The sequence below is a fragment of the Apaloderma vittatum genome, unplaced genomic scaffold (assembly GCF_000703405.1).
Source record: "Apaloderma vittatum isolate BGI_N311 unplaced genomic scaffold, ASM70340v1 scaffold22624, whole genome shotgun sequence".
NCBI lineage: Eukaryota > Metazoa > Chordata > Aves > Trogoniformes > Trogonidae > Apaloderma > Apaloderma vittatum.
In genome coordinates, this window is record NW_009713536.1 from 23887 (window position 1) to 48872 (window position 24986).

Below are 24986 nucleotides of genomic sequence, written 5' to 3' on the forward strand. Positions count from 1 at the left end.
TAGCTTCTTTTAACTCTCACCTTGTTGACAGGAAAGTATTAAAACATCCTTTCAAAGTATCTATCCTTAGAAAGCTTTATTTGAAGTTGTTGGTAATCAGATTATTTCTTTTCTCCCCAGTTGGTGTTATCCGCTGTCCAATTTGCGGTCAGGAATGTGCAGAGAGACACATCATAGATAACTTTTTCGTGAAGGACACCACAGAGGTTCCCAGTAGCACTGTAGAGAAATCAAATCAGGTAAGTGCATTAATGTGTAATCAAGTTAAGACCTTTTGAATGTGTATGTGTATCCTTGGCTTCTAGCTGTGGCGTTTTTGCTGTCCATATGCAGAAACAGACTTCAGGTACGTAGTCATCACATGGGGTAGCTGCTCTAGAAAATCAGTTATTGTTGAAAATGACAAAAATGCATATGAAGAAGGTGGTTATCTTATTCTAAACTAGTTTTAATTGTTGATACAAAATTACACTGTGATAGTGAAAGATAAAAGTAAGTAATAGGCTTTAGAATAGTAATTTCCATGCTTTGGACAGGGCTCTTGAAGCACTATGGTAAGCAGAGACCAGAACAACACTACATCAAGGGATCTCAATGTAAAATGGAATCCTCTAGTTAAATCGACTCTCTTATCTGAGCAGTAAGTAGCTGGAGTGCAGTTACCAAGTAAGAGACTCAGACCTCTAATTGGGGAAGATGGTACGTTATACAGGTTTCTTGTTTGTTTTTCTTATGTAGACTGCCTTTCCTTCCTTTTGCACTCAAGTAATGGCCAAATAAAACCAAAACATGTGTGATCTGGAAGAATAGTAATACTGTGCATTTTTTTCCCTCATAATAGTTTTTCAGGAGGAAAGCACTAGTGTGGAAGCAGTACCAAATGAATAATCACACATGAGCAATCTCTGATATCAAAATATTGCATGTCTTAATTTTTAGCTAGTAAGAGAGTATCTCAAGTATCTCTTTACTCATGAACTTTTTACTGAACTCCAGGAACTTGGTGTAAATAATTCAGCTTCTTTATATGTTGCTGCATTCTTCATAATAATAGTACAAAAATGTTTGTATGTCAGTGTGGCTTGCATTTCAGCTCATCCCCTAACGTTTGGATGGTGGTCTCCTTTTATTTTGAAAATACCTCTTTTTCATTTTCCTGTGTCAGGGACCTGTATCATTGGCTCTTGATCCATTTGTTTTGGGGGCATCTTCTTAGAGATCCTTTATCGTGTAGTCTGATCATTTCAAAGCTTAACTGGAAATTTTGCTTACATATGTGAATGGGTATGTCTCTCAGGAACAGGTGAAAGTTCCCAGTCAGATTTGTGATACCAGCTCACTGATTTTCAAAGGCATAGATGTTGTCATCATCTCTGAGGAAGAGGAATTGACTTATGCCTGGAAAATCATTAAGCTGTGTTCAGCTTACAAGAAATTTTGCAGCTGGATTTCTGAAAAATGAAACTGAAATTTAGCTGGCAGTCTCTGGAAGTATGAGCAGTGTTCTCTTAAAGTAGGACAGTTTGAAGTTTACTTTTTTTAGTGTTTGTGTGTGAGTTTGATTTTTTTTTTGTTTGATTAGTTGTCTTAATTTTTCTCCTCAATGTTGCAGGGAAACATCTGAGTTTTGAAGATGGTTGCAAGGTTTACACAAAATCTCTCATACTCCACCAGTAAGGTTGAGAAAATGAGCAGTCATTGTTGTGTTGAAAATTGAATCATAACTTTTTTACTAAAATTAGTCCTGAAACTTCTTTTGAGGCCTGTGCCAAAACTTCTGCTTAGTTATATAACAAATCCTCTAAGATACTGCTTTGGGGAGTGGTAATGGAAGTAGAGTTATTTTTCTTGGGTTTAGTGACAAAGCCTTCCTCCCCCCCTTTTTTCAATTTCTTTACTTTCTCTGGAAGTTATGTGGAGAATTGAGGCCTTTGAGACTTACATAAGGAATTGAAAGTTCAAAAGGGTTTCTTTACATTCTTGAGGTTAATCATAATCATGTAAAATTAAGTGTACTTTGATGAGGCATAGAGTATTGAAAGTCGAAGTATTCACCAAACTCGGTGATGCCAGGGTCAGTCAGGCACTTCCTTGGAATCGAGGGAGGTGTCTTTTTCATTTACTTTTGGATCTCAATCTGCTGGAGAGAGATTCAGAGAAATTCCACATATTTCAGCAGCTGCTTTGGAATCATCTCTTGTTGAGTGGTGTGAGCAGATTTCAGGGAGGTTCTTCAAAGCATTTGAGTTACCTGAAGTTCTCTTCTCAGAATTCTGTCTTACTCTTTCATTCCATATTTGTTACTCCTCAGCAAAAACCAGCAGGCTTGCAGTTCAGAAAGCATGTCTGTTCTTCAGCGATGTTCCTGGGCTGAACTCAACATACTTTCTGCAGCAATTGAAGGCAAACCAGCAGACTTTGCTGAACCAGCAGAGCAGTACATTCATGTGCTTTTCTGCTGACTTTTTTCTTTAAAAAAATGGAGGTAGATGTTTTGTTAGATGCCTGCTAAGTAAGTGTGTACCTTGCCTCTTGAAAATAGATGAAGTGCAGTTCTTTTTTCTTAATAAATAGATATATTTTGGTATGGTAATAAAACTTTTTGGACTTTCCTTTGTACTTTGACATTGAAACCCTGAAAAAAAAGCAGCTATATACCATTCTATAAAGCTGTCTGTTGTAGAACAGCAAAGTTAAGTCAATAAACAGATCAATGTCCTGTTCAAGGGGGAATGTTATGAGCTTTAGGGATGATACCTCCTTCTAATCAGCCTGTCCTGTTTTGCCTTTGAAGAAGCAAAGAGAAAAGAAAGAAAAATTGCAAGTATAAGATAGACAACAGATCAGATGAATTAAAGTGGAAAAGATACTGAGACTTCCAGGAAATATTGGATCAGAAATCATCCAAATTCCGTCCAAAAATTTGGCTATTTTGTAGAAGTTTTTTCTGAGAGGGTTAGTTTGGCTTTAATAGTTTGGTAGCTTTAGCAGGATGTTTAAGAAAATAGAATTAGAGGCAAGCTGTAGGTTCTGTGCAGATGATGTGGTGTAGAACCACTGGTCTGTATCTATGACTAGCCTATATATGTGTGTTTTCAGGAAGGACTGGTGGATTTCAATTCAAGAGACACTGAAAAACACCCTTTCAAATTCAGTGTTTGATTGTTTCAGATTTAAAATGACCATAATGCTAAAATAGGTTTTAGCATATTGAATTAAAACTGTAGGAGTGAATGACATATCATGGAGCCTGGCATTATGGGGTAAAAAAAATAACTGGAACCCATTAAAATGCCACTCATCCATCTAAAATCACGTTTACCTTATTTGAGCTTGATTTTGGCAGTTCAGTATCCTACTTACATAGCTGTGCTTTCTAGCAATTACTACTGAAAACTTCAGGAGCAAAAGAAATGTAAAGAAAGTATAAAACTCCCTAGTATATATTCCACAAGGGCTTTCCTGGCTAGCATTAAAGAGAACATGAAGGATTTTGTGCTGGCTATTAGCATAGGAAGCTTTCCAGAAGTAGAGAGACTAATGAGGAATGCGGTTGTGATCTTCCTGAAAGTAATTATTGTAAGTTGTGGGCAACTGGGACATAAATACTTTGAAAGTGCAGTTGCTTTTATATTTTTTTTCCACATTATGACTTGGTAAAATTAGTGGATGCCAAAGAGATTCATAAGAGTAAGTGGAAAGGAGCTTCAAACCCAAGAGATGCTACTGAAGTAAATGCTAAATTTGAATAAGACTAAAGAGTAGGCAGGTGAGGGAAATTTAGGAACTTAACAAAATAAAATTGTTTAACATGCATGCAAAGCCATGAAGGTAAAAATGAAAAGTGGGAGATTGATGTGGAAGAGAAGATCACAGTGATAACACAGATGTAGCTGCAGCAGTATTGAGACTGTAGTGCATTTTATTCTGGGTCCTAATTCTCATAGCTTCCATGTCCAAAAGAGAACATGTGTGAAAATGGTTTTGATAGCAAGAACCCTTTCTGTATCTTTACCAGTTACTAACCTGAGAGTTTTAAAAGTCATAGTTGGAATGAAGAACAATTGGACTCTATGTGAGATATAACGTTGTAACAAAACATGGTATGAGTTTAGATCTGATACTAGATCTGCATACTAAGACAGCAAGTCTGGCATAATAGAGCAATTGATAAGGGCGGTTTAGAACAAAAGGTTTCTCTAGTTTGGTAGGGTGCCAGAGTAGCCACCAAAGAAGAACTAGTATGCTAAATAGCTTATCAAAGCTGTAACCCTGGCCAAAGCGTCTTTGAAAGCCACTGGTGGAGGGCGATGGGTAATAGACTCGCGAGTCACGGTATGGTCTCGCTATGCTTCGAAGAGGGGCGGCTGTTGATGAGGTGCTGGGGAAGGAAGGATTCATTGATCAGGGTTCATGCGTTTTGAGATACCAGCACGTGGTTTGTATTTAGAGTTGCACATAGGCGAGAATGTCCCAAAAGACATGTGCTGTCTTTGGTGATTTCATATGTGCCGAGAGATAGTTATTCAGCTTATTAGCACTGATGCTTTTTGATCCAGCAGGGGAAACCATTGCATTTGATATCTACTGGTGAAATTTGGAACATTAGTTTACTGAATATTCCTCCTGACTACTTTTTTGTCTTCTCTTGAAACTCTGAAACCTTTGCTTGCTTATTTAATCTCTTTAATACTCAAAATATATTTAACTGGAAGAGTGGTTAGTTTCTACAGTGGCTGAGAAGACATCTCTTTTACCTCAGGTCTTGCATGTAAATCTGTTTTTAAGTAACTAAAGGAGCTTTTACAACAGAAAAAATAGAACTTACCTGCAACTTACTGAGTAATTTCAGCTTTCGTTAAATTTGAGTGAATGCTGAATGAACACTTCCCGGGGTTATAAATACTAAAACTAGTAACTGAATTAAATATAATTACAAGGGAAACTCAATTAAAAATAAATATCTGTCTAAGCAGAATAAAGGCTTTCAGGTTAACTAGGGAGAGTTTTCTTTGAAATTACCGAAGCACTGCTTGTATGAGTCACAAAAATAAGAGTTGAAATAAGTTTTAGCTTTTGTAAGAGCGTAGCAAATATTTGCAGTAATTGTACTTCCATGTACTTGCATGTACTTAGGTATATGACTTACTCTAATAACTAGGAGTTCTTGCAAAATCCAAGCTATACCTAAAAATGCACATTTCAAATAAGTGGGTAGAAGCAACTTACTTTCTCCCTAGAAGGCATAGCTATTTTGACAGCATGAGTTCTGTTGTCTATGAAAATTTTTAGAAATCCGTCTCTCTCCCACTTGGTGGCTTTGAAGAGTATAAAGTTGGAATATATATTTTTGGGATTACAGAGGAGGAGTTTCAATTCATTTGGCAGCACCTGATTATAGGTTATTGAATCATAATCTTCATCTTATACTAACTATAGCAGGTCAAACCAGTTGGAAGAAAACCTAAAGCGAAAAGAAAGAAAGAAAATAGACAAAGATCTTGGAGTCTAGGAGAAATTAATAACTTCAGAAATACTTTGAACTTACTTAAATAAATGCTCTGGCACATAGCAAGTTTATCTACCTAAGTTTGCTAAAGGTGACCTGGAAAGGCTGTTGTGGAGAGGGGATGTTCTGTTCTTTTTTAGTTTTTACATGAATTTTTGCCTTTTTTTTCCTAATCTTAAAGAATGCCTGAAAGACTTTTTTGATTTTTTCCTTTGCTTTTTTTTGTTTTCACTGGTGGGATTTTTACACTAGAAAAACAAATATCCAAACTCTTATTCTCCACTCTAACTTGCAAAAACACCTGCGGGTATCTTGGGGCAGAACAAGATTGTACCTCTCTGGCAACAAGACTGAGTAAAAAGCTTCTTTGTCATCCTGCCAGCAGTTCACTGCCCAGTCAGCAGTGCTGACTTAACTGATCCTTGGGCTACAATGATGAAATGAGTCCGGTTTTACACCACAGTCTTGCAGAGGGTTGCGCTGGCACACCTGAGATGGAGACAACTGGAAAAGGAGAAGGGAAGGAATTTCTTTCATGGGAGTTTCTGCCGGAGAAAATGTAATATTGAAATAATGCCTTGGTGATACTTGCTTGTTCAATTTTTTTTTTCAAGAAGCTGTGCTGAGTCCTTAAGAATACTTCATTTTGCAAAATGTAATTGAAATTAAGGGGTAAGAACAAGTCAAAATTTCCAGTTTCCCCATTACAATTCACTTGCTGTACTTGCATTTTCTTGACTCTTTTATGATGTCCCGACTTCGATATTTTTCCCTAGTCAGCTAGTCTAGATAGGACTAGAATTTTGATTGTGAAGAATAGAGGAGGAAGAAAAAGAAAAAACAAGCAGGAGATTAAAAAAAAAAACAGAATGTTTTTAAAAATAAAGCTTTCAGACCTCTTTTTTTTAATGAAGAAACAGAGCAGGTCACCTTTAGTAAAAAGGAGCTGCTTCAAACTCCCAGTGACAAAAAGACAACAACCCTTGTGTTGTAACTTCATTTCTCAGAAGATATTTGCCTTGAGAGGCAACATTATTGAGAAGAATAAGCACAGCATTGGGGATATGGAACTCCTCTATTCAAATTCTAGTTCTGTCGGTAACTTGCTATGTGGCCTAAGGCAAGTTTTGTGCTAATTTTCCTCTTTTTCTTGAAGGGGAAACTGGGACATAGTTCTACATATATATTATCTGTCTGCATAGGATGTAAATATTTGCTTCCTCTTTGACTTAATCTATATTTATCTTGTGCGGGTGTGGAAGTTGAATTTATTTTTTTTTAATCAAACAGAAAACTAAATTAAAATCTCAGTTTTTCTCACGGTTGCTCCAGCTAGCAGAATTCCATCACTGTGATCTGTAGCATACAGCAGTCTTCAGACAGTGTGAGGCTTTTGTTTACAGCAGTGCTAAATGTTGATGGAAGTGGATGGTAGTTACGTAAACAAGTATCTGCATAAGCATGTTCACTACTTTTACCACCGAAATCCCCGTGAAGGTATGACTACAGAGGCATTGTAAAGGAGGAGTTAAAAATGAAATAATGCTGTGAAGTTGTGAAGTGTATAATTCATAGTTTCCAGCCTGTTGTTCAAATTGTGGAACCACAGGCATGGGGTTTTTTGTGTGTGTATTGGCTCTCTGCAAAGAGGTTTTGGTCTGCTATCAGGTTTGTTTTCCTTAATTAATTTTTTTTTTGTAGATCTCTTGGGCATAGTCCAAAGAACCCCAGGAATTAACAGGCCTCAGTTTGAAAATTAGTGTTCGCTGGTTACAGATCTGCTTTAGGGTAGCTTTATTGATAAGCTTAACTGGAATGCTGTCTTTAAGTGGTGAAGCAGAGATTCTTGAGAAGAGCCCTGCTGTTCAGTACTGTGTGTACTTCCTGAAACTCTGAGCAGGTGAACAGAAACTAAAAGTAAAGCTTCTGCATGCACTGAGGGAGGCTTGTAAAATGAAAGCAGTGCTGGTGGTGTTCTGTCTTAAGTAAGCATTTCACAAAAGAGTATTGTACGTAGTAAACATGTGGCTTTTAAGTGTGCCATATTGGGCAGAAGGGAGTGGTTTAACTTTTATCGTGTCAGGTGAAGTAGTAACACTGACAAAATGACCACTTTCTTTGAAAAGTCACATTCAATTACTTTTATGCAGTTATTTATAGTGTTCCTGTACCTCAGGCAGTTTTCCGTTTTAATTTCACTGTTTCGGAAAACTGTAAAGGTGCACTGATGGTATGTGAAAGATAGCTTGTATGTATATTCCATGTTTATTTTAACAGCTGCCTCTTCTTCCTCATGACAGGTCTGCACCAGCTGTGAAGACAATGCAGAAGCTAATGGGTTTTGCGTGGAATGTGTAGAATGGTTATGCAAGACCTGCATCAGAGCACACCAGAGGGTTAAATTCACAAAGGATCATACTGTAAGGCAGAAAGAGGAAGTATCTCCAGGTAACACACTTGATTTTATAATTTCACAAAGAACCAGTGTCTTCACTGGAAAACTGTATTAGATCACCACATTTCTTTTTCAGTGATAAATTTCAAAAACTGTATTCCTTAATCCTAGTAAATTTAAAAGGATAGATTCATTATGATATAACCCTTTGGTGGATACGAATTAGTGGAACCATGCTATTTTTTTGATTGGTAATGGATATCTGTTAATAAGTTCCTGCTTTCCAGTCACTTACTTCCATTTAATTGCTGAAGGCTGCAACCATTTCTACAAATTCCAGTGTTCTTTGACTGCTCTCCATCTAAGTGGATCTCTTAAGTGATCCAGCTAATGAGAACTTCTGTTTTAAGCATTAGATACATTAGAACAGAGAGCTACTGAAAAGAGAGACTTTGTCCTGGCTGAGGGAATGGCAGCTTGTTTTCTCTCTGTCAGGTTTTTCTGTCAGATATGCTGCATAGCGGTAAGAAACCCTGCAGATTGGTATTTCATATGTTTTTTATGCAAAATGTTTTAAACCACTAAATACACATGTATTTTTATCTTTCGCTTGGAATGATTGCCGATTGTCTAGACTTCAGAGATCATCAGCAGAAAATACTTCATGTGTTTGGTTCCTCTAGCTTTTTTTAGAGGTCAGCCAAATGGTTTATGTGAACTTTATTGTATACCGCAGCAAAGGACGCGCTAACAGATTATATTTTTTCAGCACTCTGAAAGTAAAGTATGCTCTGTTAGCAATAAAGCATGCCAGAATGCATATTTTAGCTAAGTATATTTTAAGTTTGAAATGTTTTGCCTTAGAAATTAAAGGAAAGTATGTTGGGATGTTTTTCCCCAGTAGGATCTATGATAATTCAGGTTGGAAGGGACCTCAGGAGATCATCTAATCCAGCCTCTTGATTAAAGCAGTCAGCTATGAGATCAGATCAGGATGCTCAGCGCTTTATCCATCTGGCCCTTGAGAACAAGCAAGGGTGGACGTGATGTACAGTACAGCCTCTCTGAGAAATCTTGACTGTTCTCATGGTAACAAAGGTTGCGCTTTCATTCACTGAAAACTTCTTTTATTTCAGTTTATGCCCATTGTGTCTTGGGTGTTGGTGACACTGTAGGACAATTACAAGGGTAATAGCATGCTGGCAAACATTCTGCTGTTTCTGAGAAGTCCATTGGACTTGCATGTTTTATCTTGTAAATATATGCATTTTATAGATTTACAATTATAACAATTATAATAACTAATTGCAAAATATTATAAAATGTATTATTATTCTTGATTATTATATTAATATATGATGACATATATCATTATACTTTATTATTGCATTAATATGATATATTTATAATAATAATAATTATAAATGCATGTATTTTATTTATTTTAATTCCACCATATCTTCTCCTGTGAATTTTATATATAACATGGTCTTTCAGTTCTGTAATCTTTATTACTGAAAGGGTAGCTTTCGGTGTGATACTTCGGAGATACATGCTGTCTTCTGTATCCCACATTCAGATGTTGTTGATCAAAAGTGAGTGTACTTTCAGGGGAGGACAAAAGTAGTGGGTAAAAGTGTCTGGCTGTGACTCTGAACATGATTGATGGTGGGAGTGCTCTCTGGGCATTCAGGCCTCCTCCAAGTCTGCTGGATTAAAAGAATTTTGACTGAAGGACATGGCTCTGAAGATAGCTTCTTCCAGGTTTCATGAAGTAAATGACTGCATATCGAGAAGAGACCTTATTGATCTGCAGTGAAGGATGGGCTGCAGTGTAGGATGGGCTGCAGTGTGAAGCCAGTTTTCATTACAGGCCATATAATCCTCATGAACCAGAGGTTTATATGAGCCAGGAGATAACCAGGAGCTCTCATGAACTCAGTGTCCTACCTAACTCTTAACAAGTTAGGCTTTGTTGGTTAAATAGCTCAAAGAACGTATTTCATTTGTCATCCGGTGGAGTTTCCTGTGCTCTTTGGTATATGCTCCCTAGAAACTGAAGCGAGACTTCTCACTTGTTTAGAATGGGGTCCTGAAGGGACATTAGTATCTTCTGCTTATTACATTCCATATGTTTTACACTTTCGAGTGTCTGTCTTGCCATCCTCAATCCCCCCTTTCACCCGTTTGACTGAGAAAGAAGACAGAGCAACGAGTTAAGTCATCAATCTCCTCATTTCCATTTCAGAAAGGAAATTACTGGTTGTGCAATGAGTTTTGCAACTCCATCAGTACTGGCTGCTGTTCTACATAGTTTTGTGGAGCTGTAAGAGGTTACCATAAAATGAGTTCTAGACATTGTCCACAAAGGAAAGTGTTAGCTCTGTGCTTGATCAAGAGTAAGACATTGCCATTTGAGCTTCCAGCTGTTATATTCTTGAGTAGGTGGCCTGATACACACTTCCAGCATCTAGGTGAGGAGCATGGTAAGGAAAAACAGGAGAGTTAAAAACTTTAATAATTTTGGGTAGCTGGACTGACATCTTTCTTCATTCAACAGAGGCAGTTGGTGTGACCAGTCAACGACCTGTGTTTTGCCCTTACCACAAAAAGGAGCAGTTGAAGTTGTATTGTGAAACCTGTGACAAGTTGACCTGCCGAGACTGTCAGTTACTAGAGCACAAAGAGCACAGGTACCAAAACAAAGTGTATGCAACTTACTTATAGGAGGAGAGCTTCAAGCTGATCGTAGCTCTAGCTGTGTGGAATACAGTCAGGTGAAGAACGTGCAAGATAAAATTTTCTGCTCAGAAATGAATCTCACAAATAAGCAGAAACTTTATCCAGAAGAGAGTGGCTGATGAGAGTGCAATGATTTAGAACGGAACCTAATTCTTCCAGTTGTTAATCTGGTTGCTTAAGCACAAGGCCTTTCTTCACCGTCAAGTTATTTGAATAGAATTTGTTGCTGTGCAGCTTCTCAGAGCGTCCTTACAAAGCACAGGGGCTGTGTTATGCAACTGTACACTTATATGTAATTTCTCCATTTGTCCTTCAACAAGATGATTACATAACGGAACATTACCAAACAATTTCAGAATGGAGAAAATGGGCTTTTTCTTTTTTTTTCTGTGAAGAGCCCTTTAAAAAGAAGAGTAAACCTAAAGTTTGCCTATAGTGTACTATGACAACCCTATTTATAACATTCAAATCTTTGGGTTGCCATTCTCTGGTCATCTTTTACTGGCCACAGAAGCTGAAAAGCAGGATTATATACAACTTCAGAGTACAAGACAATAATCCTGCTGACTAACGCATGGAATAGTTGTTTGGGACAGATGTAGTCTTAGGTTAAATATTAAAATGCTTGCTGTATCTGATAAAATCACCCGAAGAATTTGCTTGTCTGACCAGATGAACATCAATGGATGGAAAAGTGTTGGCCACTGTTGTTCCTTGGAACAGGCTAAACCTTGCTCTTGTGGAGTTGCAGTCTTCCTCTTTAATTCTTCTTTTCTTAGGATTTTTATCCCTTTCGGAATGTTCCACTTCTTTTCCTCAGATGGTTGATGATTTTGGTTCCTTGATTTAAAATGCTGATGATGTCTACTGACTCAGTGATCTCTTTTCTCTCTTCTGTTTCTATATCCTTATCTTGCATGAAGTAATAGCTTGCATACACTTTCACTTACAAAGTGATGAGTACAGCACAACATTAATTTTTCGTTTGCTAAAGTTGGGCGATAGTCACGCAATATCTCTTCACATTTATGAAAATCATAAATTCTCCGAAAAACCCACCAGGAAATACACAATCAATTCAATTATACTGTAAATAAAATATATCAGCATTTGCTGATACATGCTTCGTTGATGACAGTTAAATTTTGGACTTCTGCAATCAAAGAAGTTCTTTGGACTTCTTCAATTAAAGAAGTTTTTTGTAATGCACTCTACTTTTTGACAAGTACATCTCACCTTTTGGATGTGTAAATACTCATTGTTTTTTACTACAGGTACCAGTTTATAGAAGAAGCTTTTCAGAACCAGAAAGTGATCATTGAGACACTAATCACTAAATTGATGGAGAAGACTAAGTACATAAAGTATACAGGGAAGCAGATCCAAAACAGGTATGTATCAGATTATTGAGGTTAAAATCGAGACAGAGGGAAACTTTACATACACTGTAGTTTCTTGAAATGTTTGAATTAGTGCATTTTGTTCCTCCCTCCTTCCAGAAAGAGAAATTCTAAAATGTTCGGTTTGCCTTAGTGAGTGTTGTCAGTTTGATGTGCTTGGTTGTGCTGGGAAACTCTTCTGCTCAATGTGTGGACTTAATGGGTAGCAATAGCTTGAATGCAACAAAACAATTTATGCAATGAAGACTGCAGAAGGCAGTTCTTACCTTCTTCCCCACCATCAGCACACTTGTTTTCTTAGGGTAGATCCCTCTTAGAAAGTGAAAGGTTGTGACTCATGTTTTTGTAACAGTTGTGACACATATTTGATTTTTTATGTGATACTTCTATGCTTGGGGCTTTATTCTCTTGGTACTACAAACCTGGGAGAAAAATAAACCTGTGATATGTGTGCTGCAGTAGGCCCTTGTAACTGCTCCTTCAGCAGAGTTCAAAGGCAGTACCCAGGAGGATTCACCACAGTACGGGATACCGAGTGCAGCCTGAACCCTTCTCTCTTCACCTGTCTTTGAGGATGGTGGAGATGGATAAAACCAGCAGACATCCTCCTTTTGTGGCACCTAAGTGGTTATTTTCCTTTGCATCTTAGCCATAGTGATTTTCATAATGTGCTGTTATATGCTTTGCTGTTACAAGTTTGAGTACTATTGTTGAAATAGCTAAATTACCTAATTGTTTTTGTTTCTGAACTGCCATTCTACCTTTAGATGGAAATCAGACTTAAACAGATTTGATTGCCAGGGACCATTCTAGAAATGTCCTGTACAATTAAAAGCCAAGAATTTCAATTACAGTGAGCATTTAATTTTTATCAGTGGCAGATGTCAGTAATTTTACAGAATTTGCCACCAGTTAATTAACTTTATCATAGGTCACTGGTACTTGTTCTTTCTATTTCTCCCAGGAATTTTCCTGTATGTATTAAGTGATGCATATGATCAAGAAATATTTTAGCCTCAGCAGCAGAGTAGAAGGATTTTTTTTATATACTGTTTGGAGGGTGGGTTTGTGAGCTAAAGAACGTAATTTTCTATACTGTCTATTTACAGAATTCTTGAAGTGAACCAGAATCAAAAGCAGGTGGAACAGGATATTAAAGTTGCCATATTTACACTGATGGTAGAAATAAACAAAAAGGGAAAAGCTCTGCTGCATCAGCTGGAGGTAATTTCATTTCTATCATAAGAAATAAAAATGTCAGTCTGAATATTTTTGGGGTGGATTCATATTAAAATAAAATAAATTTCTGGCATTAGCCACCTCTGCATGTCCCATCACAATTCAAAAGAGGAGGGAAGTCCCACATAAGCCATTTGTACAAGTGGTGTTTTTGTGGGGGAAACAGGGTTTGGTTTTCAGGTGATTGTTGTTTTGTTTGTAATTGTTATCTGTGTTCCCTGCTTTATTAATCAGGGCTGTCTCTGAGCCCAGTTTCTTTCTCTGTGCTTTTGCAAGTCATAATTCTATGCATAATGCATGAGAAATCTTTCCATCAGAATTGTTCATAAATTCAGCAATTCAGTAGCAAAATAGAAAGCTATAACCTCCAACTGTATTTTAAAAAGTGTGTGTGTGTATAGAGAGGCACACATATAAATATATATATGAAAATGTGTCATAAGAGAAAATGGGAATCTGCAAAGAAAGTCGTGATATCTTGCATAAATGTATACTGAGTTTTCTGTTTGATAGCTTTTGTCAGGGGGCAGGAGTGCTTTTTAGAAGAGCTGAATGAAACCACTTGATCATGATTTTGTGAATTACAAATACGAAAGCAAATGCCTGTTAACCGTAAATCGAGCCCAGTGACTGGAACTGCTTTTCTTCTTGCAGACTTTGGCAAAAGAGCATCGGATGAAACTTCTGCAACAGCAGCAGGAAGTGGCAGGTCTCTCTAAACAGCTGGAACATGTCATGAATTTTTCCAAATGGGCAGTTTCCAGTGGGAGCAGCACAGCACTACTGTACAGCAAACGCTTGGTATGGTTAGAAAGATACCTTACTCAGTTTACTAAGAGACTATAGTTAAGGCAGATACACACGTGCACGATTGTCAGTAACACTAGAACATAAGACTTTCTAATGACTTTCAAATAATTGGAAAATTTGTATATAGTTTTTCATGGTTTTCTCTCAAATGTAACTCCAGATTTATTTTTTTTTTTTTAATAATTTAACTCTCTGGTCATGATTCTCTTCTGTTACACTACCACAGAATTGTTGTAGATCTGCAGAAGTTACACCAACTCCTTTTCTCTGGAGTGAAAAACATGAAGCTATGAAACACTGGGAAAAATGTTGCATGTCCTATGTCACTGCTAAGGTTCCTTTCAGTACTTGTTATGGCTTCCAGTTTCAGAGAACGATGGTATTTATGTATTGTAGAGTCTGATATCCAGCATTTTAATGTAAAAATTAATATATTGCTTTGTTCTGTCTGACTCATCTTCTACTAAAAGTCTTCAAAAAATGATAAAAATGAAGCTGAGGATTTTACTCATCCATGTTATCGGTGAAAACAGTTATGAAGTTAAATATTTCAATGCTATAGTGACACTTAAGATGTGAGTGTATGTGGTCTCACTAGAGATGACGGCTCGTGGTGAATGGAAATACTAAGAACTTGAAATCAAAAACAAAGAGCTGATAATGATTTGTCCAGAGGTTATTAGATCATACTAGCCTGATGACAGAAATCTGTGGCAATGTTGAAGAAAGATGCTAGATCTTTTTTTTCCAATTCCTATAACTGGATCACAAAGTTTTTTCTTTATTTTCTCATTGCCTAGTAGAGAACCTGCAGAGAGGGGGAAGGCAGGAGGAGTTGGTTTTGTTTGTTTTTTGGCTTGTTGCTGTTTTTTGATACCTATTAAAATGCTGCAGGATATAGCAGATAGTGTAATATTACTTGGTTGTATCAATTTATTTCCGGTAGTTAAATTCGTTTAGCCTGCCTTGTCATATTTTTTAATTGAATAGAGAAAAAGGACATCAAACTGAGTCACATTGTTTATAATTGCTTAGTGTTAACACAAAGACTTTTGCTATGTAAAAAAAAGAAGTTATGTTGCAGGCATCTTAATCTTATAAACATAATGCAGTTGAAGAAGACTACCATCTAGCCTATAAAGCCTCAGCAAATGAGAAATGTTTTTCAAAGGAACAGATGTACTTTAGGCTCCTGATTTTTGTGCTGGAAGTTGATGTTATTTAGGAGCTGAGTAGCTAACCTGTCCACTTGAAACTTGCATAGAGAAGCCTGCGAGACTTCTACTCTGGCACATCCAGCCACTTGAAACTAGGAGGGAGGAAATCCCAGCAGGCTTAAATGCAGAGTTACAGCTGGGCGACTATGCCTGTACTTCAGGGAAACAGCACACTAGACAGTTTGCAGGCAGACATCCATTTCCCAGCATAGCCATACAATCACAGAATAGTTCTGGTTGGAAAAGACCTTTAAGATCATCGAATCCACACATCAGCTCAGCCCTACCAAGTAAGCCGCTAAACTGTGTCTCTAATCTCGACATCTACTTGTGTTTTAAACACCTCCAGGAATGGTGACTCAATTACCTCCCTGGGCAGCCTGTTCCAATGACTGACAAACCCTTCCATGAAGAATTTCCTCCTAATATCCAACCTAAACCTCCCCTCGTGCCACTTGAGGCCGTTTGCTTTCATCCTATGATTGTCTACCAGGGAGAGGAGACTGACCACTACCTCACTGCAACCTCCTTTCGGGTAGTTGTAGTGAGCAATAAGGTCTCTCCTCAGCCTCCTTTTCTCTGGGCTAAACAAATCCAGTTCCCTCAGCTGCTCCTTGTAAGACTTGGGTTCTCCAGACCCTTCACCAGCTTCATTGCCCTTCTTTGGACACACTCCAGCACCTCAATGTCTTTCTTGTAGTGAAGGGCCCAAAGCTGAACACAGGACTCAAGCTGTGGCCTCATCAGTGCTGAGTACAGGGGCACAATCATGTCTCTACTCCTGCTGGCCACACTACTCCTGATACAGGCCAGGATGCTGTTGACCTTCTTGGCCCCCTGGGCACATGCTGTTCAGCCAGCTGTCTAGCACAAACAGATCACAGCTAACTACCACTCGTACTGACAGGAGGTAACTAGTCTGGTCATGAGTTTATCTACAATACATGTGTGTGCACAATAGAAGTATATGGAGCAAACTGTTACAAGAACTGTGTGCAACCAATATTGGTGACAGGACAAAATACTAGAAATTCTACAGTGTAGTACACTTGATTCTGGTAGTACACACAGAAATCCTAGGAATTCTGTGTTCAGAATGGTGGTGTACCTAAAATCCTCCGTGGTCGTTAAAAAAACCCTAAACTCTTGCTAAATGTTCTTTTATCTGGTCTAAAACTGACCTGCCTAAAATTAAAAGAAGGAACTTGTAAGCTAAGAACTCACACAAAAAATCCTATATGAAAGTTAGCTAGTATAATTTTAAACAGGTAAGGTGATTTTGCCAAGTATGTCTCTTGAACTTTTCCAGGAAATAATCTATTATTCAAGGAAAATAAGTGTTGAACTCTTAAGTTTTTTCATTATGTACTGTGTGTTATTCTGGATTTAGTGCATATGTTAGATATTTCTAGAGAAACAACAGAAAGAAAATGTTTTATTTCTAGGAACTAGAGAAATACTGAGTAATAGAGTGTTCTGCTTGTGGAATGTAATCATAGTCCAGTCCTTTGGAACCAAGGAGTCAGAAGAGTCTGAAAATATCTGTGAATCTGAGACTTTTCAAAGACAAAGTTTATAAAATCTGTTCTTTAGCTTTCTGAAGAAAACTTAAATTTAGAGCAAAGGAAAACTCCCTGTGATGATACTTGTTTCCAAAACTTGTTTCTTTCTTTGAAAGAAAAATAAATGGGCTAACATAGGTTTGGGGGGGAAAAGGCAACAATGGTTATGGGAATCTGTACTTCACTTGCAAGTAGTTCAAGTCATTGAATGTAATGACCAAGTTTGTAGAGGGGTATGTGTTTCTACATGGGAGAAGAATTAATTTTGTTTAGGCTGTAGTTGATCACTTTTAAAAACTACTTTAGGAACAGGAAAAATGTCAAAGGTTAGGGCTAGGACTGGCCACTAAAAGCTGACAGGTGCTCTCTAAACCTTCTCCCTCCCCAAACAGGAAGGGAAAAGGAATGATGCGAAGAGACTTACAGATTGGTAAAGACAACTAAAGCTGCTTTAATAAACAGTAAAGAAAATAATGAAATATATACAAATCTGTACAAATGTGATATAGAATGCAAGTCACTCCCCTGACAGCAATCACAGCTGATGCTACAGAGCAGGCAGGCACTTGGGAAGCCCCAGGCTCAGTGATAGAGGAGTATGACATATATGGACTGGAATACTTTTTTTGTTCCTGTTTGGGTCACCTGTCCTGTCCATTCCTCCCCAAAGGTGTGACTTTTTTGCTTCCTTTCAGTCCTCTTACTTATGGCACCCAACGCGGCACACAAGATCTATCAGTGACCTTGGCCACTGTAGCAGCAAGTACAAGCAAGAGCCTTTCTGCATACCAGTCCTTGTCAGTAACTATAAACATGAGGTGTTATCACTTCTAGAAGCAGGCACTGTCTGCAAGAACATGCTGTTAACTTCAGGTGCAGTTGCTTAGAAGAGACTCAGCTAAAAAATAAAATCACTGAGCAGAATTGGTTCTGTTTTAGCTCAAACCAGGAAAGTTGTTAAGAATACCTCTTTCATTAGTAGCTTGGACAAATTTTTCTGTCTTTCACTTCAATTCTCTAGAGGCTTTTTGAGGTTGTTTTTGAGTTGTTTTTTTTTTCTTTTCTCTGGCTTTAGGTTTTATTTTGGGTTATTTTTAAGACTTTTATGCTGTTTGTGTACATGGCTCTGGCCACAGAGACAAAAATGTTTTGTTCCTGTTCTAGATCACGTATCGACTACGATACCTTCTCCGAGCAAGGTGTGATGCTTCGCCAGTGACTAACAATACCATCCAATTTCACTGTGATCCTAGTTTCTGGGCTCAAAATATTTTCAATCTAGGTATGATAAAGTTTTATTGGCCCTTTGGCTTCTTGATCTTATTTTGCAAGCAGCTTTCTTTTTGTCAAGAAAAACTATTCATTTCTTTCTTTACTTAGTTAGATTTATTTCCTTACATACGGAAGACATATAAAGTGCATTGTATGGGAAAAAGTAGTATTTATGAATACTTATGATGAAGTATTAACAAACTTACCTTGCTTGAATGGTGCATGTGATGGTGAAAATAGCAGCATTGTTTCCTGGGTAAAACACGTGCCTTCTGGCTTCTGAAACAAGGAACACAATCTGTAACCCTACTTCACATCCTAAGAAAAGATTCCAGAAATCAGTCTGATTCTGCATCCTCCAGCTTTTTCTTCTACTTCAATCCCATCTTCCCAAGTTCAAACCCATAGCAGAAGCTCTTTTTTAAAAATTTATTTAATGAGCTGCTGAAATATGTTCCCTTAGATTCTGAAAAGTGTTACAATAGAAGTGACACCTGTATAGATTAGTGTAAGAGTTCTTATAACAGTTTATCTATTTAAGTGATAGATAAAACCAGATCACATTTGTCTGTCTGGTTTCAGAAATCACAACCTTTAGGCTGTTATGTTTGTGATGCAACATCTTCAATTTCTGTAGACAAACCAGATTTAAGAACCACTGAAGGAAAAACAAAATAAAATCTGAGAAGAGAAACAAGTTACTTTGGGAATGGCTGCATGTTACTCACAGTGTGATAGCATCTGTGCACTAGTAGGATAGCTCTCTTATGGATTTCAGAATGTATTTAAGGAAGAATACTCTACGTTTAAAGTGTTTTAATTCCACAAATTGTATGATGACCTGTAGTTTTCTAGAATAATAGAAGGAAATAATTCTCTGGTACCTTTGGGTAAGTAACTGTACCATAGATGTGAAGTCTGAAAAGACTTTTGAAGATGTAATTAGGCTTGGAGAGAAAAGAATACAAATGCAGTATGGGTTTGGCAGTTGATTGTAGTACAGTCAGTAGCATTCCATGTCAGGGTAATTCCTTTTCTAGAGAAGGAAAATAAAACAGGTCTGTTTTGACCATACAGAAATGTTTCATACAGCTGCATATAGGACACAGTATTATTCATTTGCATTTTTCTCAGCTTACTTTACGGGAAACATTGGCTAGACCTGTTACAGGCTTAATAAAGCATATTAAGTAATAGGTTGGTAGGTTTTTTCCATTTTGTTTAGCATTTAGTATTTTGGCTCATGATGATGTAGTAGAATCGTAATTAAAATGTAGGCAACACCAGTGTTACCAAGTGTCACCATGTGACTAGTGGTGGTGTTGTGAGCTTTCTGCCTTGCTCTGCACTACAGTGTGTCAGCTCGCATAGACTCCCTCTGTACCTGTGTCTAAATCGGGGACTGCAGTCATGCTACTTGCATCGCTTCTCAACTCTTGGCATGAAACAGAGGAATATAAAATGCAAGAAGTTTCCTCCTCCTCCTTCAGATAATCTACCCCCAAATGACTGCACAGGATCCCCAGAGATTGATGGATGTGAGAGGAGAAGCATCAGAGAGTGATTTGAAGTTCTGCTGTAACAGAGATTGTTAATCTCTAAAAGTTACTTGTTCTAGTCAAATTTCCTTCTAAGTCACTGGAAAGAGATAAAGCATCTCCTGGGGGTGCTATTCACTTCCTGGAATTGATGGAGTGTAGCAACTGAAAGTAACATTTGAGTATTCCATGAAGGTGACTCAGAAGCCGGGAGAGATCACAGTATCTCTAAGTTATATGATACGGTTAAATCTTTTTATCAGGGGATAGGATCAGAATACAGACTTGTCTCCCTTGCTCTTCTGGAGAGGCCAGGACACCTTCCTAGGAGAATCCACTGTATATAGAAGGCTGGAGCACAAGACAGTTTACTATAAAATTCAATCATTTTTTTTTTAGGGAAACAAATGAAATAAATGGAGTTTTCTGTCTCATGTTTATCCATCCTTTACATTAAAATAATGAATGATGACTGTATGGTGTTAAGAGGAACTAATTGTGAAAAATAGCATTTCTGTTAACTGCAGTATTTTTGTGTTAATTTTATGTTGTTTAAACTAGGTTCTTTGGTAATAGAAGATAAAGAGCCCCCACCACATATGCCCAAGAGTCCTGTGATGGAAACGAGCTTACAGCCACCAGGCAGCTTACCTTCAAACCAGCTGTCTAAGTTCCCAACGCAGATAAGCTTAGCTCAGCTCCGACTCCAGCACATGCAGCAACAGGTCATGGCTCAGAGGCAGCAAGCTCAGCGCAGAGCAGGTCCAGTAGGGCTGCCAAATCCAAGAATGCCAGGAGCCATGCAGCAGCCTCCTGCTTCTCATCAGGTAAGTTGTGATGGTTTCCGGAGAAGACTCACTTTTTCCCGTGGCACTGAAGGAGAAAGTAAAGAAAAATAAGAAAAAAGAAAGAAAGGAAGTCTAGATACTTAAGTTCAGACAGCTTCATCTTTAGCACCTGGCTATCTAAATGGGTTAGGGAGAATTTTTTTTACTGTGAATTAAATGGCTTTTTTAAACTTGTCTGGCTAAATGCGTGGTAGCCCACAGACTACTTTTATTCATTAAAAAAATTGTATGGTATCCATATATAGTGCTGAGCTACGTATTTTGCATCTTTGTCAAATGATTAAACAGTGAATCTGTCAATAATTTTTTCAAAGTTTTTTTTGCATAAAACTCTTATGATTCTCCCGTATAACTTACAGAGTTGGAAATACTCCCACTGGCTCTTGTGATGTATCTGCATTTCTTATATCAGAATAATTCAAAACCATCTACTGTGTTCTGTTTTTAAGACTGGAAATCAATGTGTTCTGTAATCATTCAGATAAATAGTGTGGACATTCAGATAATAGGTGTTTGCATCTAATTTTTTGTTCCCGAAGTTTAAAAACATTGAATAGATATTAACGTTGAGTAGATACCAGTTAACTTGCAGAATTGTTCGCTTATTTGTTTTCATGCAGGCACCTCCACGTTTGATTCATTTTCAGAATCATAGCTCTAAGTCCAATGGTTCAGCTCTTCCTGCACAACAGATGAGATTTCCCCAAAATCAGAACCTACCAAGGCAAGCAATAAAGCCCAACCCATTGCAAATGGCATTCTTGGCACAGCAAGCTATAAAACAGGTAGAGTTCATTTCCTTTTTCACTCACCACGTAGAAATAAAGCATTGAAAGTGCCTTATATCATCTTGCTCTTATGTTTATAGAGTGCATTTTTTCTCTATGACAAGATACTCACAGTTTTCTTAATAACTGTCAATTTTCTTTCACTTGGCCAGTTCTAAGCAGCTGAACCATTATGGAAGCGAGCCACTGTGTATGTGCTGTGTAGGCGTTTCGTTCTCTTTGCTGTTACTGTGACTTCTGGCCACTTACGCATGGCCGTGGTCTGCACACTGCAATCAGTGAACAGGCAAACTAGAAAATCCCACTGTTTAGCTTGTTGTTGGTGACTTCACAAAGAACCAGGTAAAAGCTTGACTAAAAAGCTATAGCCGTCACCATTCTTCAGAGTATGCAAAGTTGAAACTTTTAGAAATGAGGAGAGAAAAGAAAGCCCACAACTGTGGGACCTCTGCTGACTGAGACTCATCAATACCCGGCTAATCAGCAGTCGAACTGGAGCAGAAGCAAACACGTCGTGTGTTTTCTGGATATTCAGGGAGGAAAATCTTTATTAAAAAACATTATAAACACCCGAGTTGTTAGTTATGTGGAAGGAAAATCACTAAAGGTAAGCAGGGATGAATCAAATGAACCTGATACGTGACCTAAGGAGTAATACTATTCGTGTTTGCCATGCTTATGGTGTCAGAGAACTTACTCCAACTAAATGGAAGAAAGCTGCACAATATCTAAGAAAGCCTGTAGTAACAAAATAAGTCACTTCTCTGCCTCTCAAAAGAAGATTGGCCTGTCTGCAAGCCTTTCTTTCATTCTCTAGTACTATCTTTCGAAAACAAGAAACTAGTAAATAGAATGACTGACTAAAAAGGAATTGAGCAGAGTCTAATTTTGCCTACAGTTGCCGTGAAATGACATCGAAGTTATTGAAAACTGCGTACGTCTAAATGAGAAAGAAATTTAGCCTGACTTGACTGTGCACTTCATATCATGGTGTTAAATGTATATGTGGGTGGAGATCCAGTCAGCTTTTCAAATTCTGAATCACTTTAAGTTGTTAAGGGAAGCACAACATCAAATGCTTGATGGCGTCCAAGTGACACTATAGCTATTTACTTGATAAAGCCCTGGAGCACTTGTGCATTCAGCCTATTATCTACAATGCTTTTATTTCACTAACACTGTTACATTTCTCCCACAACACTGTCAGTGCAGCATGAAATATTAATAGATACTTAACATCAAGATGTAGCTTTGAATCTAAGAATTCGCATTCATTTCTTCTATTCATAGTTCTCAGCTATGTGTCATCTTCCCTTGTCTTGTAAGACTGGTTCTTGAAATTGGATAATTTTGGAGTAAATCAGGATTTCGTGTTTGAATTCAGCTTCCTGAACTAAACTGCTTGTTTAACTGCTGATTTAGAACCAGTATATGCAGCAGATGTGGTCTGTGAGGAATTAAACAAAAACCCCCAAAAACCAGAAAGAGCTGAATTGTAGATTGTTATCTTTTCTTTTTAGTGGCAGATTGGTAGCGGACAAACTTCAACTGCCCTTTCAACTGCAAGCAGCACAACATCTACTCCATCCAGCCCCACAGTCACTAGTGCTGTAGGATGCGATGGGAAGACGTATGGTCCTCCTGTGATAGATTTGAGTTCTCCAGTGGGTAGCTCCTACAATCTGCCATCTCTTCCTGATGTAAGTGTAATATAAGAACAATGTTTTATGGATTCTGTTTGACATAAGTCTTAAAGTTTGTGAGAAGCAGAAATCTCAAAATTCTTACTCTGTCAAAACGAGACAGTTCTAGAAAACAACAGTGCAGAATTACCTCCATGTTGCTGGCAATATTCAGAACTGTTCCAGGAGACAGATGTTACGACAGCTTATAAAACAGTGTTGCAGGTCGTAACTGTAATTGAACGTGTTTATTTGGATGCTACATATTTTCCCCCCGCCTCCCATGATGGTGCGTAAGTTAGCTTAACTTTAGTTTACCAGTATCCATAGATAGCACTGGTTTGTTGATGGTATTTCTGGTAAATTTTTAAAATTTTAAAAGTACGTTTAACTCATTGAAATGACTATCTTAGGTACGTATTAGCTGTTGGTATACTGGATATAGTCTTTTTCCTTTTGATACTTCCTTTCTTCATATATCCTCTAACAACCCCGTGAGCCAGTGAGAGTAGGAGCATCGTAATATCATTTTTCCTTAAGCTTCTAAAATTTTCTTTCATAATTTCTCCTGATTGTCAGAGATCCATGTTAGAGCAGTTATCAGCTGACTTTATTTTTTCAAATAACTGCCAAGTCTTTTTTTGTGGTCTAAGGTTTGAAGATATCTGAAATGTCGTGGTTTTCTAGTCATAACTTACTGTTACTCCCTGTTTCTCCTCCCTATCTATTGTTCTCACTAGTAAACTCTCAGATAAAAGTATTCTGTTTTTAAAATAGAGTACATAGAGTACAGATTCACGGTATCTATCAGGCTTAAAAGGCAAATGACACAGCGTGATAATAGTACTGAGTCTGTGAGACGTTTTAGCGTACTGATTTTTGCACACAGTATTTTGGAGTCTTCTACTTGTATATAGTTAAGTTTATGCTATTAAGATACACTGTAATCAAATGCCTGTAAACGTACTGACCTAGCAGAGGTCTCTGCATCCACTTCATATAAGTCTAGCTTATAATTAGAAATTTCACTGGTTGATGCAGTTGATACCAGTAGATTTTTGAGGTGTCTGGATAATTGGGAAATCTGACACCAAAGTGACCTATTTTCTTATGAAACATGATCTTACGTATTGCAAAAAAACATTTCAAGAGGTCATTTCTCTTTGTCAAACCAGAATGTGTAATTTTTACAGCAAGTTAGAATGGTAAATTGAAAGCCCCTAAAACCGCATTCAATTGTCTGTCCTGGGCTGTGGGTAGGAAGAACAAGTGTTAGTTTGCTATTTGTGTTTTGAGTCAATATGTGTGGTCCCTGCCCAGAAGGTGTGTGGGACAGATGGAATTGAGTGTCCTTTGAGGTTCTTCCAGTCCTGTGAAACAGTAGTGGATTAATGGGTGGTTTGTATATTGCTTATTATCTTTGTTAGAGTCTATAACATGAGCATGTCAAAAGAAGGCATGGAGATAAAAATTCATCTCTTACTTCAATGTGTGAAAGTCTGATGTAAGCCTTCTCTGTAGCTGATGGAGAAAAATTGTCACTTACAGAATCATCTGATCTTATAATGAAGCCCTGTCTGGATTTGGCCAGTGCTTTTCTTTTTAGAGAATGTGAGATAACCTGTTTTCAAGCAGTCACCTCACTTTTTGAATGGCTAAAGTTAGATGAAGTGGATTTTGGTCTTCACCTTCAAAATAACAGTATAGCAGAGGCATAGGGTGGTTTTTTTGTTGTTTTTTTGGGGGAATTGTGTTGTAATTTTTTTCTCCCTCCCAACATTAAATGCTTTCCCTCTCTGTCCCACCTTTTAGATTGATTGTTCAGGAAACATCACACTGGATAATGTTGTAAGAAAGGATGGCACTGCAGAGCAGAATCAGCCAAAACCCCCTTCAAACAGAACTGTGCAGTCACCGAATTCTTCAGTACCATCACCAGGCCTATCAGGTAATTGGAACGTGGTGCAGTTTTCTGTTCGGGTGG

General features: G+C 37.7%; 1 protein-coding gene across 1 annotated transcript in view; it reads left to right on the plus strand.

Moving 5' to 3' along the window:
* TRIM24 (tripartite motif containing 24) overlaps positions 1–24986 on the plus strand; it is a 39409-nt gene that overhangs the window by 2991 nt on the left and 11432 nt on the right. The window contains exons 2-12 of the mRNA XM_009868421.1: positions 121–239; positions 7810–7957; positions 10465–10597; positions 11921–12037; positions 13156–13270; positions 13940–14086; positions 18039–18156; positions 20246–20511; positions 21153–21317; positions 22841–23020; positions 24815–24950. Coding sequence (XP_009866723.1) covers positions 121–239; positions 7810–7957; positions 10465–10597; positions 11921–12037; positions 13156–13270; positions 13940–14086; positions 18039–18156; positions 20246–20511; positions 21153–21317; positions 22841–23020; positions 24815–24950 — 1644 coding nt within the window. The remainder of the gene's footprint in view (positions 1–120; positions 240–7809; positions 7958–10464; positions 10598–11920; positions 12038–13155; positions 13271–13939; positions 14087–18038; positions 18157–20245; positions 20512–21152; positions 21318–22840; positions 23021–24814; positions 24951–24986) is intronic.